Source organism: Nicotiana tomentosiformis, chromosome 9 (genome assembly GCF_000390325.3).
Source record: "Nicotiana tomentosiformis chromosome 9, ASM39032v3, whole genome shotgun sequence".
Lineage (NCBI taxonomy): Eukaryota > Viridiplantae > Streptophyta > Magnoliopsida > Solanales > Solanaceae > Nicotiana > Nicotiana tomentosiformis.
This window is the reverse complement of record NC_090820.1, coordinates 103,240,076-103,258,555: the sequence shown is the minus strand read 5'-3', so window position 1 is coordinate 103,258,555 and position 18,480 is coordinate 103,240,076. Positions and strand designations below refer to the sequence as shown.

General features: G+C 38.3%; 2 protein-coding genes across 10 annotated transcripts; one reads left to right on the top strand and one right to left on the bottom strand.

The window, feature by feature from the left end:
• The first annotated feature begins 633 nt into the window (after positions 1–633).
• LOC108947612 (protein NUCLEAR FUSION DEFECTIVE 6, mitochondrial-like) lies at positions 634–5,396 on the top strand. Of its 9 annotated transcripts, none has more exons than XR_011411061.1 (4): positions 637–868; positions 976–1,100; positions 2,214–2,248; positions 5,115–5,396. XR_011411061.1 is itself a non-coding variant. In XM_070185829.1 (4 exons), the coding sequence occupies exons 1-3, from the start codon at positions 723–725 to the stop codon at positions 3,120–3,122; spliced, it is 291 nt and encodes a 96-aa protein (XP_070041930.1). In that variant the 5' UTR covers positions 641–722; the 3' UTR covers positions 3,123–3,164; positions 5,115–5,396. The 9 variants fall into 9 exon arrangements, 3 of the variants coding, with proteins under 3 accessions (XP_070041930.1, XP_033515740.1, XP_033515739.1); XR_011411060.1 differs by lacking the exon at positions 5,115–5,396 and adding an exon at positions 4,563–4,864; XM_070185829.1 differs by lacking the exon at positions 2,214–2,248 and adding an exon at positions 3,103–3,164 and having other exon boundaries at positions 641–868.
• A 1,825-nt stretch (positions 5,397–7,221) lies between these two features.
• On the bottom strand, positions 7,222–9,986 carry LOC138899299 (uncharacterized). Its single transcript, XM_070185456.1, has 6 exons — positions 9,408–9,986; positions 9,064–9,292; positions 8,855–9,000; positions 8,687–8,737; positions 7,891–8,207; positions 7,222–7,795 (listed from the first exon to the last, which is right to left on the bottom strand). The coding sequence occupies exons 1-6, from the start codon at positions 9,984–9,986 to the stop codon at positions 7,222–7,224; spliced, it is 1,896 nt and encodes a 631-aa protein (XP_070041557.1).
• Between the last annotated feature and the right edge of the window lie 8,494 nt (positions 9,987–18,480).

Genomic DNA, 18,480 nt, shown 5'->3' with positions numbered 1-18,480 from the left:
TTAAAAAGTTAAACTCATTGGTTATCCATTTTTCAAGTGGATAACATAAATCTTATCCATAATTGACTCATTCATATCTAATAATTTTTTAGTAGATAATGTAGATGGATAGCTATTTTTTAAAATCTATTTTGCCACCACTAATGTATATAAAAGTCAAACAATGTTTGTCTTAAATCCTAAAACTAACAATTTCAACCAAAACACTGTTAAATTGATTTTTCGTTTTTCACTCTCACGTGCTTAAAAGAGAATGTATTCATACTCTTCACATTAGTGTCCAACGGTAAACACTACTTCCTCCGATCCATAATAAGTGACTTTTTTTTATCTTTGGCACGCCCCTTAAGAAAATACTAACTCCTAGAAAAAAAGAAGATGTATTCACCAAGTTACTCTTAATTAAAATTTACATATTGTTACCTTACCACATTGAGATATGTATAAAGGGCAAATTTTGAAAAAATAAAATTAATTCCTTCTTGATTATATAAGATGACACTTATTTTGGACCAAAATAATAAGAAGAAAAGGTCACAAATAGCGAAATTTATGGAGGTAATTAATATTTCTTATAATTTAGGTATGCAACTAATAATTTGTGTCAAATTTAGGGGATTTTAGCTATTTTGCCTTTTTCACTATGTTGACGGGAGCCCCAACTTCTGAACCTAAAACCCCAACAAAGCCTTTTTGCTTCTCTCTGTAGCCCTTTTACAATTATGGCCACTTTCGCCGCCAGGTCCGTTCTCCGCTCCGCCACCACCTCCGGCCGAGCCGCCGCCACCAGACTTGCCTCCGGCGCCAAGCCAAAGAGCTCGCCCTTTCGTATCCCGACTCAAAAACCCCTCAGCGCTCGCATTTTCAGGTCACACTACAAAAATCTACTTATTAATTTCAAAAATGAATTATTCTCGCCAATTGTTTGTAGAAGTATTTATTTTCCTGATAGATTTGATGTAATATATTTTGAAGGTCGCCTGTAGAAATGAGTAGTGTTAGAGTGGAATCGATGTTTCCTTATCACACTGCAACTGCCTCAGCATTACTCACTTCAATGCTCTCTGCTACTCCTCGGAGCTACGGTTGGACTCTTGAAGGTATAGTTACTCTGTATTTGACGCTATTTATCGATCCGTATACGTATTGTATTGGTTTGTTAACAACAAATTTTATGCCTAAATCATGCATAAATTTCCCTTTTATTTTCGTAATTGAATTTATAATTGAATGTTTTTTGTTGAATTGTGTTGACCGCTCATAAGCTTAAGGTGTCAGAGATAGGATTTTTTTTTGTTTTCTTAATTATACCTTCAACACGCCCTCTCACGCGTGGGCATGGTTCTTTTTTATTGGCAAAGGTCGTGAATTTGTTTTTTATAATGTGTGACTTTGTGTGAGAATCAAATCCAGAACCTCTGCCTGCTCTGGTACCATATTGAATTATTTAAGCAACTTGTATAAAAGCTTAAGTTGTTAGAGAAGTCATACTTTTATTTACTTAATTCTGTCTTCAACATTTTTGTTTGGTTGTCGATGAATGTATGAAGAGTTTTATATTTGTAAATTATGTTTCTCATGTGTATGAAAGACTGTGTAATGCACATTTTCACTAGTTCTGAAATGCCAGGAAGCTGATATTTCAGCTTAGCCCATTGGCCTTTGAGTCAACTAGCAAATGGCATTAAGTTGATTGCTTGAGAGTTGGGACAGTCATTAACCATAATGCAAATGCTTGCATTACTTCGAGCTTTGAAATTCAACTGGTTGTCGACCCCAACCTGAACCCCTGAGAAAGGGAAAAGGAAGTATATGAAGAAGAAAAAAGTTGAGGAACAAATATATATTAGTAAAATTGAGTGGAGATGGATAGAGGAGCAGGCCCATTACCCGTTGAGTTTTGGACCGTGCGCCACGCCACTAGCCCTCCGGAATTTTCTCGGTTATCAAAACTATTAGCAAAATTGAAATATCTTGAGTGTTAACAATAGAATTCAATGAATTATATATTAAAGAACCAAAGCTCTAGAAATCTTTTACTTTGCTTTGCCATATTATGTTATCCAAAAGGGACGTTATTCCTAGATGAGAAGTAATTAAAAAATATTCTTCTAACTTCTGCAGTTTTGATGCTCCAGCCATAAGCTACTTTCTTCTATCTATGTTTCCTCTTTCTTCTCTGAAAGTAAAAGATGCATATTTTAATATTGTAGGGCAAGCGAGGACTAGATGAAGATCATGAACATGAGTAATATCTTTTCACTCTGTCGATTTAAGTAATTGATAACAGTTTTCTTTCGTAGGTTTGGTGAGGAACCTCCCCTCTGATATGTAACTAACTAGAAATGTAATTTCTGAAAAAATCTGTTGATTTAGCAAAGGAAAAACAATGTTAGCATATGTAGAAAGGATCATCATTGTTTACATCGCCGTAGAAAGGATCATCATTGTTTACATCGCCTCTCTTTTTCTTTCTCCACTGTCAATATATGGCTTAACTATCGCTTGGGTGTTGATGTGATAGTTGGTATTAATATAATGTGCCTTGACCGCCTTCAACTTCCGCATCGTATGATTACTGCTGACACATAATTCATTCTTCTGACTCGATCAAGGCGACAATGTTCTCTGCTTCATGATTTTCCCAGGAGTACGTTAGAGTTGGACTCTCCTAGAGACTGTTGTATTGTAGGCTTGTCTCTGTTTATTCTTTTTGGACCTTCCAATCTACAAAGAAAACTTTATAGTGATCAAGATTCTATATATTAATTCCCAATGGAAACTTCTAATTCCTTGACTTCAATTTCCTAAAGGAATTAAATATTGTTCTCCTCTGTATATCATTGTATTATGTCATTATGCTGACACTTGAAATCAGCATTTGATGTTATTTGCTGTGTTCATCTGATCGTAGATTGAAATACATCAGATTTTGTGAATCATGCTGCTGTATTTGATTATTGATGATTTAATTCCATTGATAAGCTGAAGAAAATTAAGTCAGATTTTCTGTGGGCCTAAAGTTGTTTAGCATACATATGTTGCGTTTTCAGTTGTAGTTCTAAAGATGTAGCTTAATTCTAATACTTGGCATTTAATCAGATTGCAATGATGATGCATGATGAATGTCAGAGAGTACAAGCAAAGTGAAATATCCATGTGGTGTAAGAACATGAGAAGTAGATAGTGACTGAGAACATGGGATGTTTTTCTTTTTCTGAACTTTGGCTTCTTTTGTAGTGTATTACCGATGGCGAAACTCTTTTCAAGAAAAAACTTGAATTTGTCTTGAAAGCATTTTTATACTAGTTCTTAATATGTTGGCTTTGGATGGTGTTTGAAAAAAGCAAGTTATTTTTAGTATCTACGAGATTTTAAGTTACTTGGGATATGCTGCTTTTGAAAGTATCTAATGTGTTCTTGTACTGTTTGTTTATGCCAAGTTGCTTCTGGAAAATTCTGAGTATACCCAGTAGAGTTTCACGGGAGCCTATGGACAATTAGAAGCATTCATGTTTTGAAATGTCATAGATTAGTCTTAGACTAGCCTCAAGAGTGAAACATGATGAAGAATATATGTTTGCTAGGCTAGATCTTTGATTCGTCAATAACAATCTTAGGCTTTGCGAGTTCTTTTTCAAAAAATAATCTTAGGCTTTGCGAGCTACAGGCTAAAATTTTGGTTTTCTACATTATCACTGCTAGGAGCAGATCAAAATATGTGAACAAAATCTGAAGCAAGCCATTGAAAAGGAAAATGGAAGTGATAAGTTTAAGCTCTAATCTATTCATAACTATGTAAATGCTGGTGTTACTTCTAGTATTCATGAACTATTGAATTGTTCCACTTTAGTTTCTTGTAACCAACTAAATATCTTAGTAGATTGAACTTGAATACGTGATAAGTTACATTGAACTGATTATAGATGGTTCCCTCATCACAAAATTTTCTCCTATATCCATCATAACCTTTTTACTACGGGTGGGAAGGTGTTCGGATTTATTTTGGTATTTCCTTGAGATTGTATTCTTGTACTCCTATTGGATCTTTGGACCACCGAAGTTATAATGAAAAGTTTTTTACTAGTTAAAGTGCTGGTATAGCTGATAGTAGTGTCCATCCAAATAGGCAAGGTAACTTGAGATTTCAACTTGTGCTGATAGTTGAATTCTGTCTTCATTAGGTATTCAACCTGCTGAAATAGGAAAAACTTCTTCTTCTTTGACTTTTACGGTTTCATTTAACATAGAACACAGATGTTCTTAATTAAAAATATCTTTACATCTTCAAATGGTTAAGAGGTTTTCGTGACACATTTGTGGTGATCTGCAGTTTTTGTCTGATAAATAGATTGATCAGCAAGTACTGTTTATTGCAGGTTTGTGAATCGTGTGGATCTGATTGATTACCAATCAGTTATTAACGTAAATAGGCTCTGAGATAACTGAATAAGATTGTCTTGAGGGACTAAATCTGCTTAGCATATAATTTTGCATCTCTCATTGTAGTTGTTCAAATTTAATAATGTTTAGGGATATTCTAATACTTGGTATTCAATCAGATTGCAATGATGATTTATGATGTCGGAGGGTTCAACCGAAGTATTATGTCCATGCAGTCTAAGAGAATGTCTGAAAACTAGAGTACTGTATGAGCTCCGAAGAAGAAATATTTGGTTTCTTCTGCGACTGTCATTTGATTTGTTAGACTGGGATCGTTTTCCCTTTCAGTGAATTCTAACTTCTTTTGAAGTATTTGTTAAGTATTTACTTGTTGAATTCCTCTGAAACTCATTGTGCTAATAGATTATGTGAGAACTAAATATAAAGAAAGAGCATGGCTCAGATGCATCACTTTTGACAATGGCTTTTCCTTGTTTAGGGCTGTGACTACATGCTTATTGGCTTCCTTTCGGCTTCAAGATTTTTTAACTGTTCCCAAATTTGTTACTATGTAATCTATGAACTTCAATAAGACTTCTTTGAACAAAGTGTTTAGAATCATATTGATACCTTATGTATCCACCTTTTTGCCAACTTTTGGTGCTTGTTATATGGGTAACTGATTATTTCTGTGGCCTCCCATAAGTGTTTCTTTTCTTCTTGCATTGTAGATGGATGACTGTTATGCGGTGCATGTCGTCATAGAACAATGGATGTAGATGGACAATATAACAGTAACTCCCCAGAAATCTACATTAGTTTTGTATTTTGGAGCTAAATCCATATCTTTGTATTCTTTGCCATCATAGAGTAGGACTGCCTGACTGCCTGGCCATCTCTGGGAAAAGCTTTCAAAAAATGCAGAAACCCATTTTTTATCAAATGAGTGCTAGGAATAATTTCTATAAGAAGTTACATCTGACTGAAAGTAATCAAGTTCAAGTTGAATAGTACTATAATTTGTCACAAACGATCTTGGTTTATATTCGGAGTTTTCTTGGGATTGGTTGGGTGAGATTGAGCCTGCTAAAATGCAAGGATTGAAGCTTTCACCTTGCTCGTAAATGGAGTTAGAAGAGAGAGAGAAGCAGAGCACTTGGAAATGATAACTGTTCCATTAGCTCATTCAGTAGCTAACACTGTACATATATACTAACCACTAACTAACGCTAATTAACTTATCCAACTAACACGGTTCACTAACAGCTGTCATTAACTACCTAACAGCTGTAACTAACTTCCTAACCAACTAATATACTTGAGCTGCACATGCTCTATTTGAACATGCCCCCTCAAGCTGGAGGGTGCAGGAAATTGAGCACACTAAGCTTGCCAAGTAGATGCATTTGTTGTGCAGTCCCTAGCCCCTTCGTTTGTAAGTCTGCTTGTTGATCCTTGGTGTTCCCGTGAACTGCCTTGACTACTCCTTCCTTAATCTTGTCTCGAATGAAGTGGCAATCAATCTCGATATGCTTTGTTCTCTCATGTAGGATTGGATTTTCTGCAATCTGTATGGCTGATTTACTGTCACTGAAAATTATCACTAGTGAAGTAACCTGAACCCCCAACTCCTTAAACAACCCCAATAGCCATGTTATTTTTGCTACTGCTGCAGCCATACTCCTATACTCAGCCTCAACTGAACTTCTGGATGCAGTTTGCTGCTTCTTTGATTTCCATGACACTAAGCTGTCTTCAAACTTTACAACATAGCCAGTGATAGACCTCCTAGTATTGGGACATGCAACCCAATCTGAATCACACCAGCATGTGAGTCTTTCTGCATTTCCAGAGCTCACCAGAATACCTTGTCCAGGTGCACCCTTCAAGTATCTTACAACTCTCATTGCTGATTCCCAGTGAGACTTCTTAGGCCTTTGCATAAATTGGCTTAATGTTTGTACTACATAGTTGATATCAGGGGCCTAGTAATAGTGATATATAAGAGCTTGCCCACTAATCTCTGGTAGGAATCGATGTCTTCTAGTAACTCATCTCCTCTAACACCATTTGCTTGGTCATATTCAGCAGTTGTTCGTCTGACATTTGCCTCTAGAGGTGTAGAAGCTGGCTTAGCTCCACTCAGCCCCAACTCTGAGATTAACTCCAGTATGTACTTTCTTTGATTTAGTAGAATTCCAGCCTTGGATCTCAACACTTCAATGCCTAAGAAATATTTGAGTTCTCCTAAGTCCTTGACTCTGAATTGTTGATGCAAAATAGCTTTGGCATGTTCAACCAACTCTGCACTATTTTCTGTGATTAGAAGATCATCTACATACACTAATATAATCAATAATGAATAACCATGATGGCTCTGAACAAAGCCTGCACTTGGTAATGCCTCAGTTAGTTTGATATTCCACTGTCTTGAGGCTTGTTTGAGCCCATATAAAGATTTCAACAGCTTGCAAACCTTTCTCTCACCGTGCTGCCTGAACCCTTCTGGTAACTCCATATATACTTCCTCAAATAAGTCACCTTGTAGAAAGGCATTGTACACGTCCATTTGAAATAAATTCCAGCTCTAATGCTATCACAGATCTCACAATGACCATTTTGGCCACTAGTGAGAAGGTGTCATGGTAGTCCAGCCCCTCTTTGGCTATATCCTTTTGCAACTAACCTAGCCTTGAATCTCTCAACTTCACCATTTGATTTGTACTTGATTTTATACACTCATTTTAAGCCCATTGTATTCTTTCCTTTTGGTAAGTCAACTATGCTCCATGTTTTGTTATCTTCCAAAGCTTTGACCTCCTGTTTCATTGCTTCCACTCATCTATTATCATGTACTGCTTCCTTGAACGTTTGTGGCTCCACTAGTTGAGAGAACTTTGATAGATAACATTGATAGCTAGGAGTAGTCTTGTCATAGGCCAAATAGTTTGAGAGTGGATAACTGCAGGTGTTGGACTTCTTATTGATGACATAATCTTTCATCCAAATAGGCTCCTTGGACTGTCTGATGGACTTTCTACCACATTGTGGTTCTCCATTTGCATTATCATTCTCCAGAATATGCTGCGGACTTCCTTGATCTTCTTCACTTCCTTGAGCTGCAGGTGGAACTTCAGTTTCTGTTCCAGCTTGTGTTTCTTCCTCATTCACTGATGTGTCTTGCAGCTCATGAACCTGCAGATCAGTTTGAACTTCTTCCTCATGATGGATTGAGTCTTCTCCTTTAGCTGGCATATTTTGAGCTTCAGCTGTGGATCTCATCTCCATAGTCTCAATGTATAGGGGAGAACACATCCGAGAGTTCAACTCCCGATGAGTATACCCAATCGGTGGCCAAGTACCACTATTTCCATGAGCAAAAGGAATCATTGACTCTCTGAATATCACATCTCTGCATGTAAAGAATTATTTGGTCTTCAAGTCTAAGAGTATATATCCCTTTTGTGTCTCCTCATGAAGATGGACATCCTTACCCTTTCTGCAAACTTGTCTCCCTTGGGCAAGACTGTTGCAAAGCACAAACATCCCAGTACTCTCAAATGCATCAGTGATGCCTTCTTGTGGTGCAATAGCTCAAAAGGTGTCTTGACCCCTAGGACACTAGAAGGCATTCTGTTGATCAAGTATATTGCACTCTTCACACAAATACTCCAATACTTGATAGGTATTGATCCTTGAAGCTTCAATGCTCTAGCAGTGTCCAAAATATGCCTATGTTTCCTTTCAACTATACCATTCTGTTGAGGAGTATAGGCACAACTGCTTTGATGAATTATGCCGAGACTATTTAGCAGTTCTGCACACTGAGTATTAAAAAACTCAGTCTCATTATCTGATCTAATTAGCTTGACTGAAGTCCCAAATTAGTCCTGAATCATGTTTAAGAATTGTTTCATCAAAACTATGACCTCAGATTTCAGTTGTAGAAAATATATCCATGTGTACTTAGAGATCCACAATTGTAAGAAAATAGTGTTTTCTATCAAAAGTTGGAATTTTATAAGGCCCCCATAAGTCCATGTGTACAAGGTGAAACAAAACATCCGCTCTAGAGTCACTAAGAGGAAACTTCAACCTTGTCTGCTTTGCCAATGGGCATACAAAACAAGTATTATGTGCTAAACTACTAGTATTAATATGTAGGGCTCTCATATTCTTCATGACAAATAGTGAAGGATGGCCTAGCCTCTTATGCCATAGACTGCTATCTCCTTCAACCACTCTGCTCACTGCATTTATCGCTTTTATTCTGTTAGTCAATCTACCACCTTTGAGCATATACAATCCTCCATTTTTCTTTACCAATCTCCTTCATCTTGTCATTCCAAAGATCCTGAAATACACAGAAGTGAGAGAAGAAATTGACATTGCAAGATAGTTCCTTGGTTAGCTTGGAAACTGATAATTGGTTGAACCTAAAATTAGGTACATAAAGCACATTTTTTATTACTTCCTTGTCAAATAGTCCATCGTTACCAATGTGAGTGATATCAGCTTTCTCCCATGTAGGTAAGTGTACCTTATCTTTGATGAGCCTATCTGTGCCCTTGGTATTTTCAAGCAATTCTAAGACTAGAAGCAATATGACGGTTTGCCCTGAGTCAACAATCCAATCTTTGTCCTATTGATCAACTTTAGACATTAGACTAATGAACTTACCTGTTGTATTTGCTTGATACTCCTCAGAGTCTTTGCTGAGAAGGCTGAGTATCTGGCTATATTGCTCAGTGAAGTAATGTCCTCTGTCAGCCGGCTTCATAAGTTGTCCACCCTCAGCTGCTTGAGAAGATGAGCCTGCATCTGCATGATTCACAACAAGTGATTCCCTTTTCCCGTTGTCTGGTTTTCCTCGACCATAACTCTGAGTTCCAGCACCAGTTTTTTTTTCCTTTGATCAAAATCAGATGGGTAGCCAATGAGTTTGTAGCAATTTTCTTTGGTGTGGTTCCTCATGTGACAATGCTCACATTGCATAAATTGCTTCCTTCCTCGAAAGCCTCTACCTCTTCCTGCATGCATTGCTCGAGCATCAGCCTTATCAGCCACAATATTAGCACCAACTGTTTGTTGGCTCTCATCTTGTATAGATTGAGATTTGGTGCAGTGGTCTTCATCAGGATTTGCCTGCGCGCTTGATCATACGAATCATTACAGCCACTTAGGAACTGCATTACTCGTTGTTGGTGCATCATTTCCACATTCTCCTTTAATTTTGGACATCCACAGTTAGAAAATGGGGCTAATACATCATATTCATGCCAGAGCTCCTTCAATTTCGAGAAATAAACTGAAACTGAGCTAGTTCCTTGTGATAATGTTGCAATTTCACGATGCAACTGAAAATTCCTCACTCGATTGATCTTGTGAAACCTCTCTCGCAGATCTTCCCAAACGAGATGTGCATCTGATGCATAAACGATACCACCTAGGAGTTCTGCACACACATTGTTCATGATCCATGACAACACCACTGCGTTGCAAGTCTCCCATTGTTCATGCAATTCAACTGTTTTGTACAGATCCTTCTTGCATGTGCAAGTAACGAACCCTAGCTTCCTTTTCCGTAAAAGTGCGATCCTCATCGACCTGTTTCATAGCCAGTAATTGTCTGATCTATTGAGTTTCACTGGTATTAAAATTGAGCTTGAAGTGTCTGATGGATCTAGGTATAAAGGATGTGTGTGGTCGATCGAAGATTCTGCCATTTTCAGAATAATCGAACATCAATAGATCAAATTAAAAGGAACTTTTGTGAATTTAAGCCTAAACGAAGATGCGATGTGTGGAATCAATTACTCCTGCTCTGATACTATACTAAAATGCAAGGATGGAAGCTTTCACCTTGCTCGTTAATGGAGTTAGAAGAGAGAGAGAAGCAGAGTATATATATACTAACCACGCACTTGGAAATGACACAGCTCAATAGCTAACACTGTACATATATACTAACCACGCACTTGGAAATGACACAACTCAGTAGCTAACACTGTACATATATACAAACCACTAACTAACGCTAATTAATTTGTCCAATTAACACAGCTCACTAATAACTGTCATTAACTAGCTAACAACTGTAACTAACTTCCTAACCAACTAATACACGTGAGCTGCACATGCTCTATTTGAACAGAGCCATTCTAGTTCATTGAGTGCTCCGCCTTTGCCCTTGTGACAGCGAAAAGACAATGAAGTAGAAGAAGAATAAAAAGTTGTCATTGTTTCTGGTAAAGATGATGCTATTATTTTCAAATTGACGAATTTGTAAAATCATTCGTGCAAAAATCTTTTAATCTTAGTTCATTCTTCTTAGGGCTCGTTTGGTACGAGGATAAGGGATAATTAATCCCGAAATTAAATTTGAGATGAGTTTATCCCATGTTTGGTTGTGATAAAATCGTAGTATAACTAGTTCCGGAATTGTAATATTTTTTATCCCTACGGGAGGGTGGGATAACTAATTCCGGATAATTAATCATGTGATATAACTAATCCCAGAATAACTAAATATATATCGCAACAACTTCTCCTGCCTTTATGGGTTTCTATCGCTCGGCTATGTCAATGGACGTTATCGAAGGAATTTTACTTATTAGTCATTTTATAAGTTTATTAGTCCATTCAAGGAATTTTACTTTCTTATATTTGAAAATAATTTAAATTTAGACATTTTATTTCACACTTATTGACATGATTTTATACTATAGAAATCTTATGACATATTAAGATCACAGTTTTTTAAATCTTTCCAATTTTGTTTTTTACCTTATCAAATTAAAACAGAGGGAATAGTAACTTTGGTAATGATTCTCGAAAAGTTTGTTCCTAACAGTATTTTTCAGGTGTAGTAGGAGGTATCATTGAAGATGATTGGAGTTAAAATATACCCATAATATCTATTAAAAATGAGTTGGATAATGAACTTTTTTAAAACGGGTCAACTATGGATAAAAACCATATTATTCGCTCAGAAAATGAATAACTAATGTGTTTAACTTTTATATTGTAAAGCCTCAAATTGGGGTTCCTCAAATTTGGGGGATTAGGAATTCTCCCCAAAGTGATCATATTCAAGAAATCATGGATAATATGGATGTCTATATTATCCATCGGTTAACCTATTTTTTATCCGTATTAAATATGGGTCGGATCGAATAATTTATCTATTTTTATATTACTTGTTTTCGACCAGTCTCATATCCGATCCGACCTTCCTGTTTGTCATTCCTAGCTTGGGCACAAAGAATGGGAAAACAAGTAAAATTGTCAATAAAAATCACACTGCACCTTGACTTTACTAGAATCTGAACACAAATGTAGTGTTTGTTTGTGGGGCACGTAATTCAGGTTCTTTTCATTCTCGTGTCTCTCTCTATATATATATACACACACAACCCATGTGTGAACTATCATACTATTGTGTATGAGAATGCTGAATTGCCATAATTCCATGCACATGAGTTTGAGCTACAAAACAAAAGGCTCTGTTTTGATAATATCCATATCCTCTGATTAATTCTAAATCATGAACAATGTAAAACACGGTGCCTTTGACGTTCGGACAAGGACATCGATTGTCAGTGACTCACCATAGTAGGGGAGTTAGCGCATTATTAATAGCGACGGATTCAGAATTTTTAATCAAACGAGTACATAGCACCATTTTTTTGAGCCGAGATTCTATCAGAAACAGTCTTTCTACTTCCACAAGATAAGAATAAAGTCTGCGTATACGCTATCATTCTCAGAACCCATCTGTGGAATTACACTGGATTTATTATTGTTGTTGTAGTACATAGCACCACTGCACCCTTTACAACTTTGTGACAAGGGTGTCAATTTAATATACATAAATACTTGTAGAATATTGTTAAATTACATACACACACACGAAAGACGTGTATGTCAATTAATTAACTTGTGAGTGTGTCTGCAATTATTATTGAGATATAGTCTAACGATCAATAAAATGAGTGAAAATTGTTGGACGTTAGAGTTCAAATATCCGTTGAGACAAAATGTATTATGTGATTTTTTTTTATCTATGTAAGTGTTAGTGGGTAGAGTTACTTGGTACATGCAATGACCGATCTACATTAAACCTTATGGGTGCTTAAACACCCATTGTTTTTTAGCCAAACATTATATTTTTATGTTGGAAACGGGTAATTATGAACAAAAATATTAATTGAGCACCCAATCTGAAAAGTAGAAAGTTCAGTTAAAGATAGTTGAACATCCGTGACTTAAAAATTCTGGATCCGTCTATGGGTACATGTGTTGGTGAAAGATAGTAATACTTGGTTAAATAATCGAGGCATGCGCAATTGATCCGAGCATTATTATTATGAAAAGAAAAAGATATCAATATTGTAAATTATCATTCCTCAAACCCCATTTACAAGTTACTAAAAACCAACGTTATTATTATGGTGAAATTCAGTATGAAACGTGAAATATTTGTTTTAATCATATTGAGCTATCTTGCCAGTAAAAACTTTGAAGACTTTTAGCCTGAGTTAGTGTAATCTTCCTTTCACATTTCAGTGACGAAAAAAAGTCAAAACTGTTGAATCACAAAAATACTTTTGTCAAATTCTGTTCTACGATTAGGTAAATGCAACTCGAAGAAATGCTAAGATGACAACATATTATTATTATAAAGTTAAGAAGAGTAAATTATATGTATTAATTGTGGAAGGATTATTAGTAGCGGATCCAGAATTTTCATCGAGGGGTGTCAAAATATAAATAATTAGATATATCAAAAAGTCAAGGGGAGTCAACGTATATTAAATATACATAAAATAAAAAAGTTATCTAGCAAAATAGTGTAATTTTCCGACGAAGGGGTGTAATTTTGAAAGTGATATCTATAATAATATTTAATTGGTAAGTTAAAAATTATCTATCGGACGTTAAAGTTCAAATAGTTTTTTGGAGTTTTTCAAATTTTCGAAAAATTTCGAAATTCAACTTAAAGTGAAATTTAAAATTTTTATGTACAAATAATGATTTCGGAAAAAGTGAAAAAAATTTGGGAAAAAAAGTTAAAATTTCTTATGGCAAGAGGGACCCTATGATTACAATTTACAAGTATCTTTTATGGTGGTTGAATCTCAGTTTTAATATTGTTTTATATCTAATTGAGGTGTGGGCTAGTCAAGATATCAGGGACAAAGGAAAATTAAATAAAATAAAGAAGCAATATTTTTCTAGGACACGAAGTAAGAACTAAATGGCTAGTAATTCACATAAAAACTACCGTTCATATGCAGCTGGTTTAATTTTGTTGAAAAGGTTGTACTCATAATTGCATAAGTGGATTTTTTATTAATTATTCCTTGACTCATTTGCCTCCTCTAAATATTTTGTTGAAAATAATCATTCCTCAAACCTCTTTTACAAGTTACTAAATGCCAACATTATTCTGTTATCATAAACTTCAACATGAAAAGTGAAAATTGTGTTTTTAATCATATTGAGCTATCTTACCAGTAAACACTTTGAAATTTATTCTATTAGCCTGACCCACTGAGTGCAATGATCTTTACTCTTACATTTCCGTGATGAAAAAAAGTCAAACCGTCAAATCACATGAATAAACAATAATAAATTGAGTAAAATTTTATAAGTAGAGTACGAGCAAGGTAGTGTAACATGCTCCACTTTATAAAGATAGTGGGTTGTTTGCAATAGACTCTAGGCTCAACTGTTTACCCTAAAAAACGTATAACAATTAAATTTGTAAATAATTTTAAGGATACGCAGATTAATTTGATACAAAACGATAAATTGAATTAGATTGAACAAATAAAGATATAGTAAATTCAAACCACGTGAGGAGGATGATTCTAACCTTAGTGAAATATTCACCCTCGATCCGGGCTCACAATGGCCAGTACAGATGAACAAAAAAAAAAGCTTTCAATGATAGTGAAAATAGTAGTATATTACTTTGGAAAGCGTGTTATAATGTGTTTAATGAATAGTGACACCCCCTTTATATAGTAGGGGAATCCTACTCTAGGTACAATTCTGTAAAAGGTAAAAAATCTTCTGTTTAACTGACTGTCAGTTCTCCATTGATACGTGCAGAGATCCATGTCGTGATACCCAACCGGTCGCGGATATTACGGCCTTCTGTTGGTCGTGCTTGGTTGCCTCACAATGCTCTCCGAAGTCTTTTGGGATGTGGACCGATCCCGGATTATGACCCCGATATTCTCGAGGGTAGGCGTCATGCCCCCAGACTCTAACTTGGTGAGACCCTTGCCTTGATTCCGGTGCCTCGTCATCATGTCTCGAGCTTTGTTTACCCTATCGGAAGCTGAGGTACGCCATGAGCCCGATTTTATCCGTATACAGATAGTGCCTTTGTTCTCGGAGAGTAAGTTTGACGAGTAACGACATGAGCTCTCCGATTCCTTCCTCAATACGCCGTGACAGAAACGACAAAAAAACCTCGAAACGTCTCGTAAGTCATGTCATTATGACTTCAAATACGTGCCACCCGTCGGTTGGCTGTTCCTGGACGCGAAGTGTCGCGAGGCCCCTATAAATATCCCCTTTTTTGTTCATTTTTTACTTTACGTCCAAACCTCTACTCTCGTGCTTTTAGAAATTCAGTACCTTCTTTTATACTCTAGCATTTTTATATCTGTTACTCAAGATTCCTCAGTACGTTGCAAGATATTTACCCATTTTCTATTCAAGCCAACATATCTGAGCTTTCAACCTTCAACCTTTCCCTTACCCTTTTCAAGCATTTCTAGGGAACAATGGCCAAAACTTGCAAATCTGTTCCCCAAAAAGATGCTCTTTCTTCTTCGCGGCCGACCACTGAGGCCGAGGAGACCGCCCCTAATTTGGTCGACCTCGAGAAGTCCATTTAGGGTGCGTCCACTGATGAATCGGCACCCGAGCCCCTCCCCTGAGAATGTTCGCCCCTGGGGGGATGTTTGGTCAATGATGACTTCAAGGTTGAAAAACCTTATTCTGTTCAAGGTCAGTGCGAGGCGGTGTCTCGGTACATCAGCTCCATCACTGAGGCCATTCTCCCAAGGGTTCGAAAGGACTGTGGCTGGGAGGATAAGGACGTAGTGATTCCCGGGCCCGGTGACGATATCACTACACATGTTGAGTGATATCTAAGTGTTTATACTAATCCCTTTACATTGGGCCCGGTAGACCTGGTCATCTCGGACTTTTGCAGGAGGTACGACGTGTGTCTCGGCCAAATTCACCCATCACTCCGATTCTTAGTAATAAAATCGATTTGTGCACGTTCACCATCGATTATCTGCTCCGCTTATACAGTCCCCGAATCTTCCTAGGGGGACTGATAAAGCTTGTACGTCGGGCCAGCAAAGCCTCATTCTTAAGCATCGACGAGGACCGGGATCGGGGTTGGAAAGGACGCTTTGTCAGGGTAAAGACCGTCGACCAGATACCCACCGAGTGGAGGCCGTTTCCCGAGAAGTGGAACGTATCACGTAAGTAAACCTCCTTCCGAACGTCGATTTTATGTTTTATCTTCCCTTTTCTCAATGGTGATTGTTGTAGTGAAACCCTTGCTCGAGTTCCAAACGCCATCCCTCGGCTCAAGGAGTGGATCAATGGCATTTGTTCGCAGATGCATTATGTCGAACGCTCATGGCGCAAGCTCTCGAAGGGCCACTAGGAGCCTGTTCTCATGGTAAGATCTTTCTCTCCGAATAAGCAGTTCTAGACATTCATTTTCAGCACTTATGTCCTCATTGACTCTACGCTTTTTGCAGGCTTTCCCAAGACCATCAAGCCGAGGCCCTTGGTAGGGGGCGAGGATCAACTCGCTGATCCCTCTACTTCGGGGCAGCTCGGAGCCACAACAGAGGAGAAGAAAAGGAGGAGAGCCCCGAGTTCCCCGAGCTCGGAGAAAATGAAACCGAGAAGGAGGCTGATTCGTAAGCCAAAGGAAACCTCTAGCTCCCGAGTGCTTGACATAGACTCACTTCTCTGGCTCAGGGACGGGCCCGAGGAGGATGAACTCTTTGTGGCCCACAAACCGTCTGTCCCCGAGGAACGGATGGCAGCCGGGGAGAAATGACGGAAGCTAATCCCCCTCAAGTTCCTGGCGCTGATGCTGAAGTTAGGGCGAAGAACTCTTGTTACGCCGGCTCTGCCCCGCCCGACATTATAGATATTTCGGGATCGCCTTCGTTCACAGAAGGCGTAGCCCGGACGATGAAAGAGAGATCTAATGAGGGAGTCCAGGAAGCGGATGATCCCCTTCGATGCTTTTTTGATGGTGTATACTCATCCGCCCTGGAGGACTTCACCGGATTGGGTGACTTAAAGGTGTCATACTTAGTGATGAAGGAAGTTTTTTCTTGGTCGCCCGGGTCCATCCGAATATGGTTGTACCAAGAATAGGCATCGAGAAAGCAGAAGATCTCGTGGCCCGTCGTCGTATCGATCATGCGATCGATGTTGGGCAGAGGGAAAGAGTCCTGTGAATACCTTAGTCAAGTCTTTGTAGCCTAAACACATTCTTAATTTATTCCCTTTTTAGGGACTGTCATTACGTTTGCTAACTAATCCGGCCTCGCCGACCGCGAACATCTCCTTTGTGGCCGGTTGTTCTCCGTAAATTGTTTTACTCCCTCCTGGTGTTGGGAATTTCAACACCTAGTGCAGTGTCGAGGGTACTGCCCTCATGTTGTGAATCTAAGGCCTCCCGAACAGAGCGTTGTATCTCATATCTCCTTTGATCACATAGAATTTTGCTTCCTGAATGGTTCTAGCGTTGTTCACCGGTAGTGTTATCTCCCTTTTTATGGTCTCGCATACCATACTAAATATGTTTAGAACTCAGACTGCAGGCACAATCTGGTCTTAAAGACCCAGATGCTCTACTACTCTCAATCTGATGATATTGGCCGAGCTACCTGGATCAATTAACACACGGTTAACTCGAGATTTGTTTATGACTACAGATATTACCAGTGCATTGTTGTGTGGCTGCATGATGCTTTCAATGTCCTCGTCATTGAAAGACAAGGTTCCTTCTAGCACGTAATATCGAGTCCATTTTTCTCTAGTGATGGACACTTTGGTGCGCTATAACATCGCCCCCTGGGGGACATCGACCCCATCGATGATCATGTTAATGACGTGCTGGGGTTCCTCCTGCTCGATCTGCTTATTAAAGTCCCCGGTTATTTTGACCTTCTCATTTCATTTCTCACGGGGTTTCGTCCGAACCTATTACTTCTTCGGTCTCCATTGTATGGTTGATACCAGTCCTTATTTGATTGTGGTTCACGATCAATGTCTCTTCTGGATATGTCAATAGCTCTGACGGGATAAACGGACCCAGATGGGGCCCCAAGATGATCGTCGTCGACCCTAATTTTTGATTGATACCGATTATGTACGTCGGCCCAAGTTACATCCGGATATTCTATTAGATTTTTCTTCAACTGATGTGAAGCCAATGAGCTTCGATTATTGAGTCCCTGGGTGAAGGCCTGAACGGCCCAATCATCCGCGACCGGAGGCAAGTCCATTCATTCCATTTGAAACTAGGACACGAATTCCTTGAGCATCTCATTATATCTCTGTTTTACTTTAAAAGGTTTGACTTCCTGGTCTCGACCTTGATGGCCCCGGCATGTGCTTTCATGAAGGGGTCTGCAAGCATAACGAATGAGTCAATAGAATTAGGGGGTAAGTTGTGATACCATAACATAGATCCCTTTGACAAAGTTTCCCCGAACCTTTTTAGCAGGACAGACTCGATCTCATCATCCTCCAAGTCGTTCCCTTTGATGGCGCACGTGTAGGAGGTCACATACTTATTTGGGTCAGTTGTTCCGTTGTACTTAGGAATTTTGGGCATGCGGAAATTCTTTGGGATTGGCTTCAGAGCTGCGCTCGGAGGGAAAGGTTTCTGTACAAACTTCTTAGAATCCAGGCCCTTCAATATCGGTGGCGCTCTTGGGATTTGGTCGGCCATGGAATTGTAAGTTTCCATATTTTTGTCGTTAGCTTCGATTTTTTTTTTCTCCCGGTTCTACACGTTTTGTCAGTTCC

Excerpts from the sequence above, each read along its gene's own strand:
- LOC108947612 (XM_070185829.1), top strand. The coding sequence starts at position 723 with ATGGCCACTTTCGCCGCCAGGTCCGTTCTCCGCTCCGCCACCACCTCC. Across the intron at positions 869-975 it reads CTCAGCGCTCGCATTTTCAG|GTCGCCTGTAGAAATGAGTA; the intron begins GTCACACTACAA and ends TATATTTTGAAG. Across the intron at positions 1,101-3,102 it reads CTACGGTTGGACTCTTGAAG|ATTGCAATGATGATGCATGA; the intron begins GTATAGTTACTC and ends GCATTTAATCAG.
- LOC138899299 (XM_070185456.1), bottom strand. The coding sequence starts at position 9,986 with ATGAGGATCGCACTTTTACGGAAAAGGAAGCTAGGGTTCGTTACTTGC. Across the intron at positions 8,738-8,854 it reads ATGGACTATTTGACAAGGAA|GATCTTTGGAATGACAAGAT; the intron begins GTAATAAAAAAT and ends TGTGTATTTCAG. Across the intron at positions 8,208-8,686 it reads GTAAAGAAAAATGGAGGATT|TGTGCAGAACTGCTAAATAG; the intron begins GTATATGCTCAA and ends TTTAATACTCAG.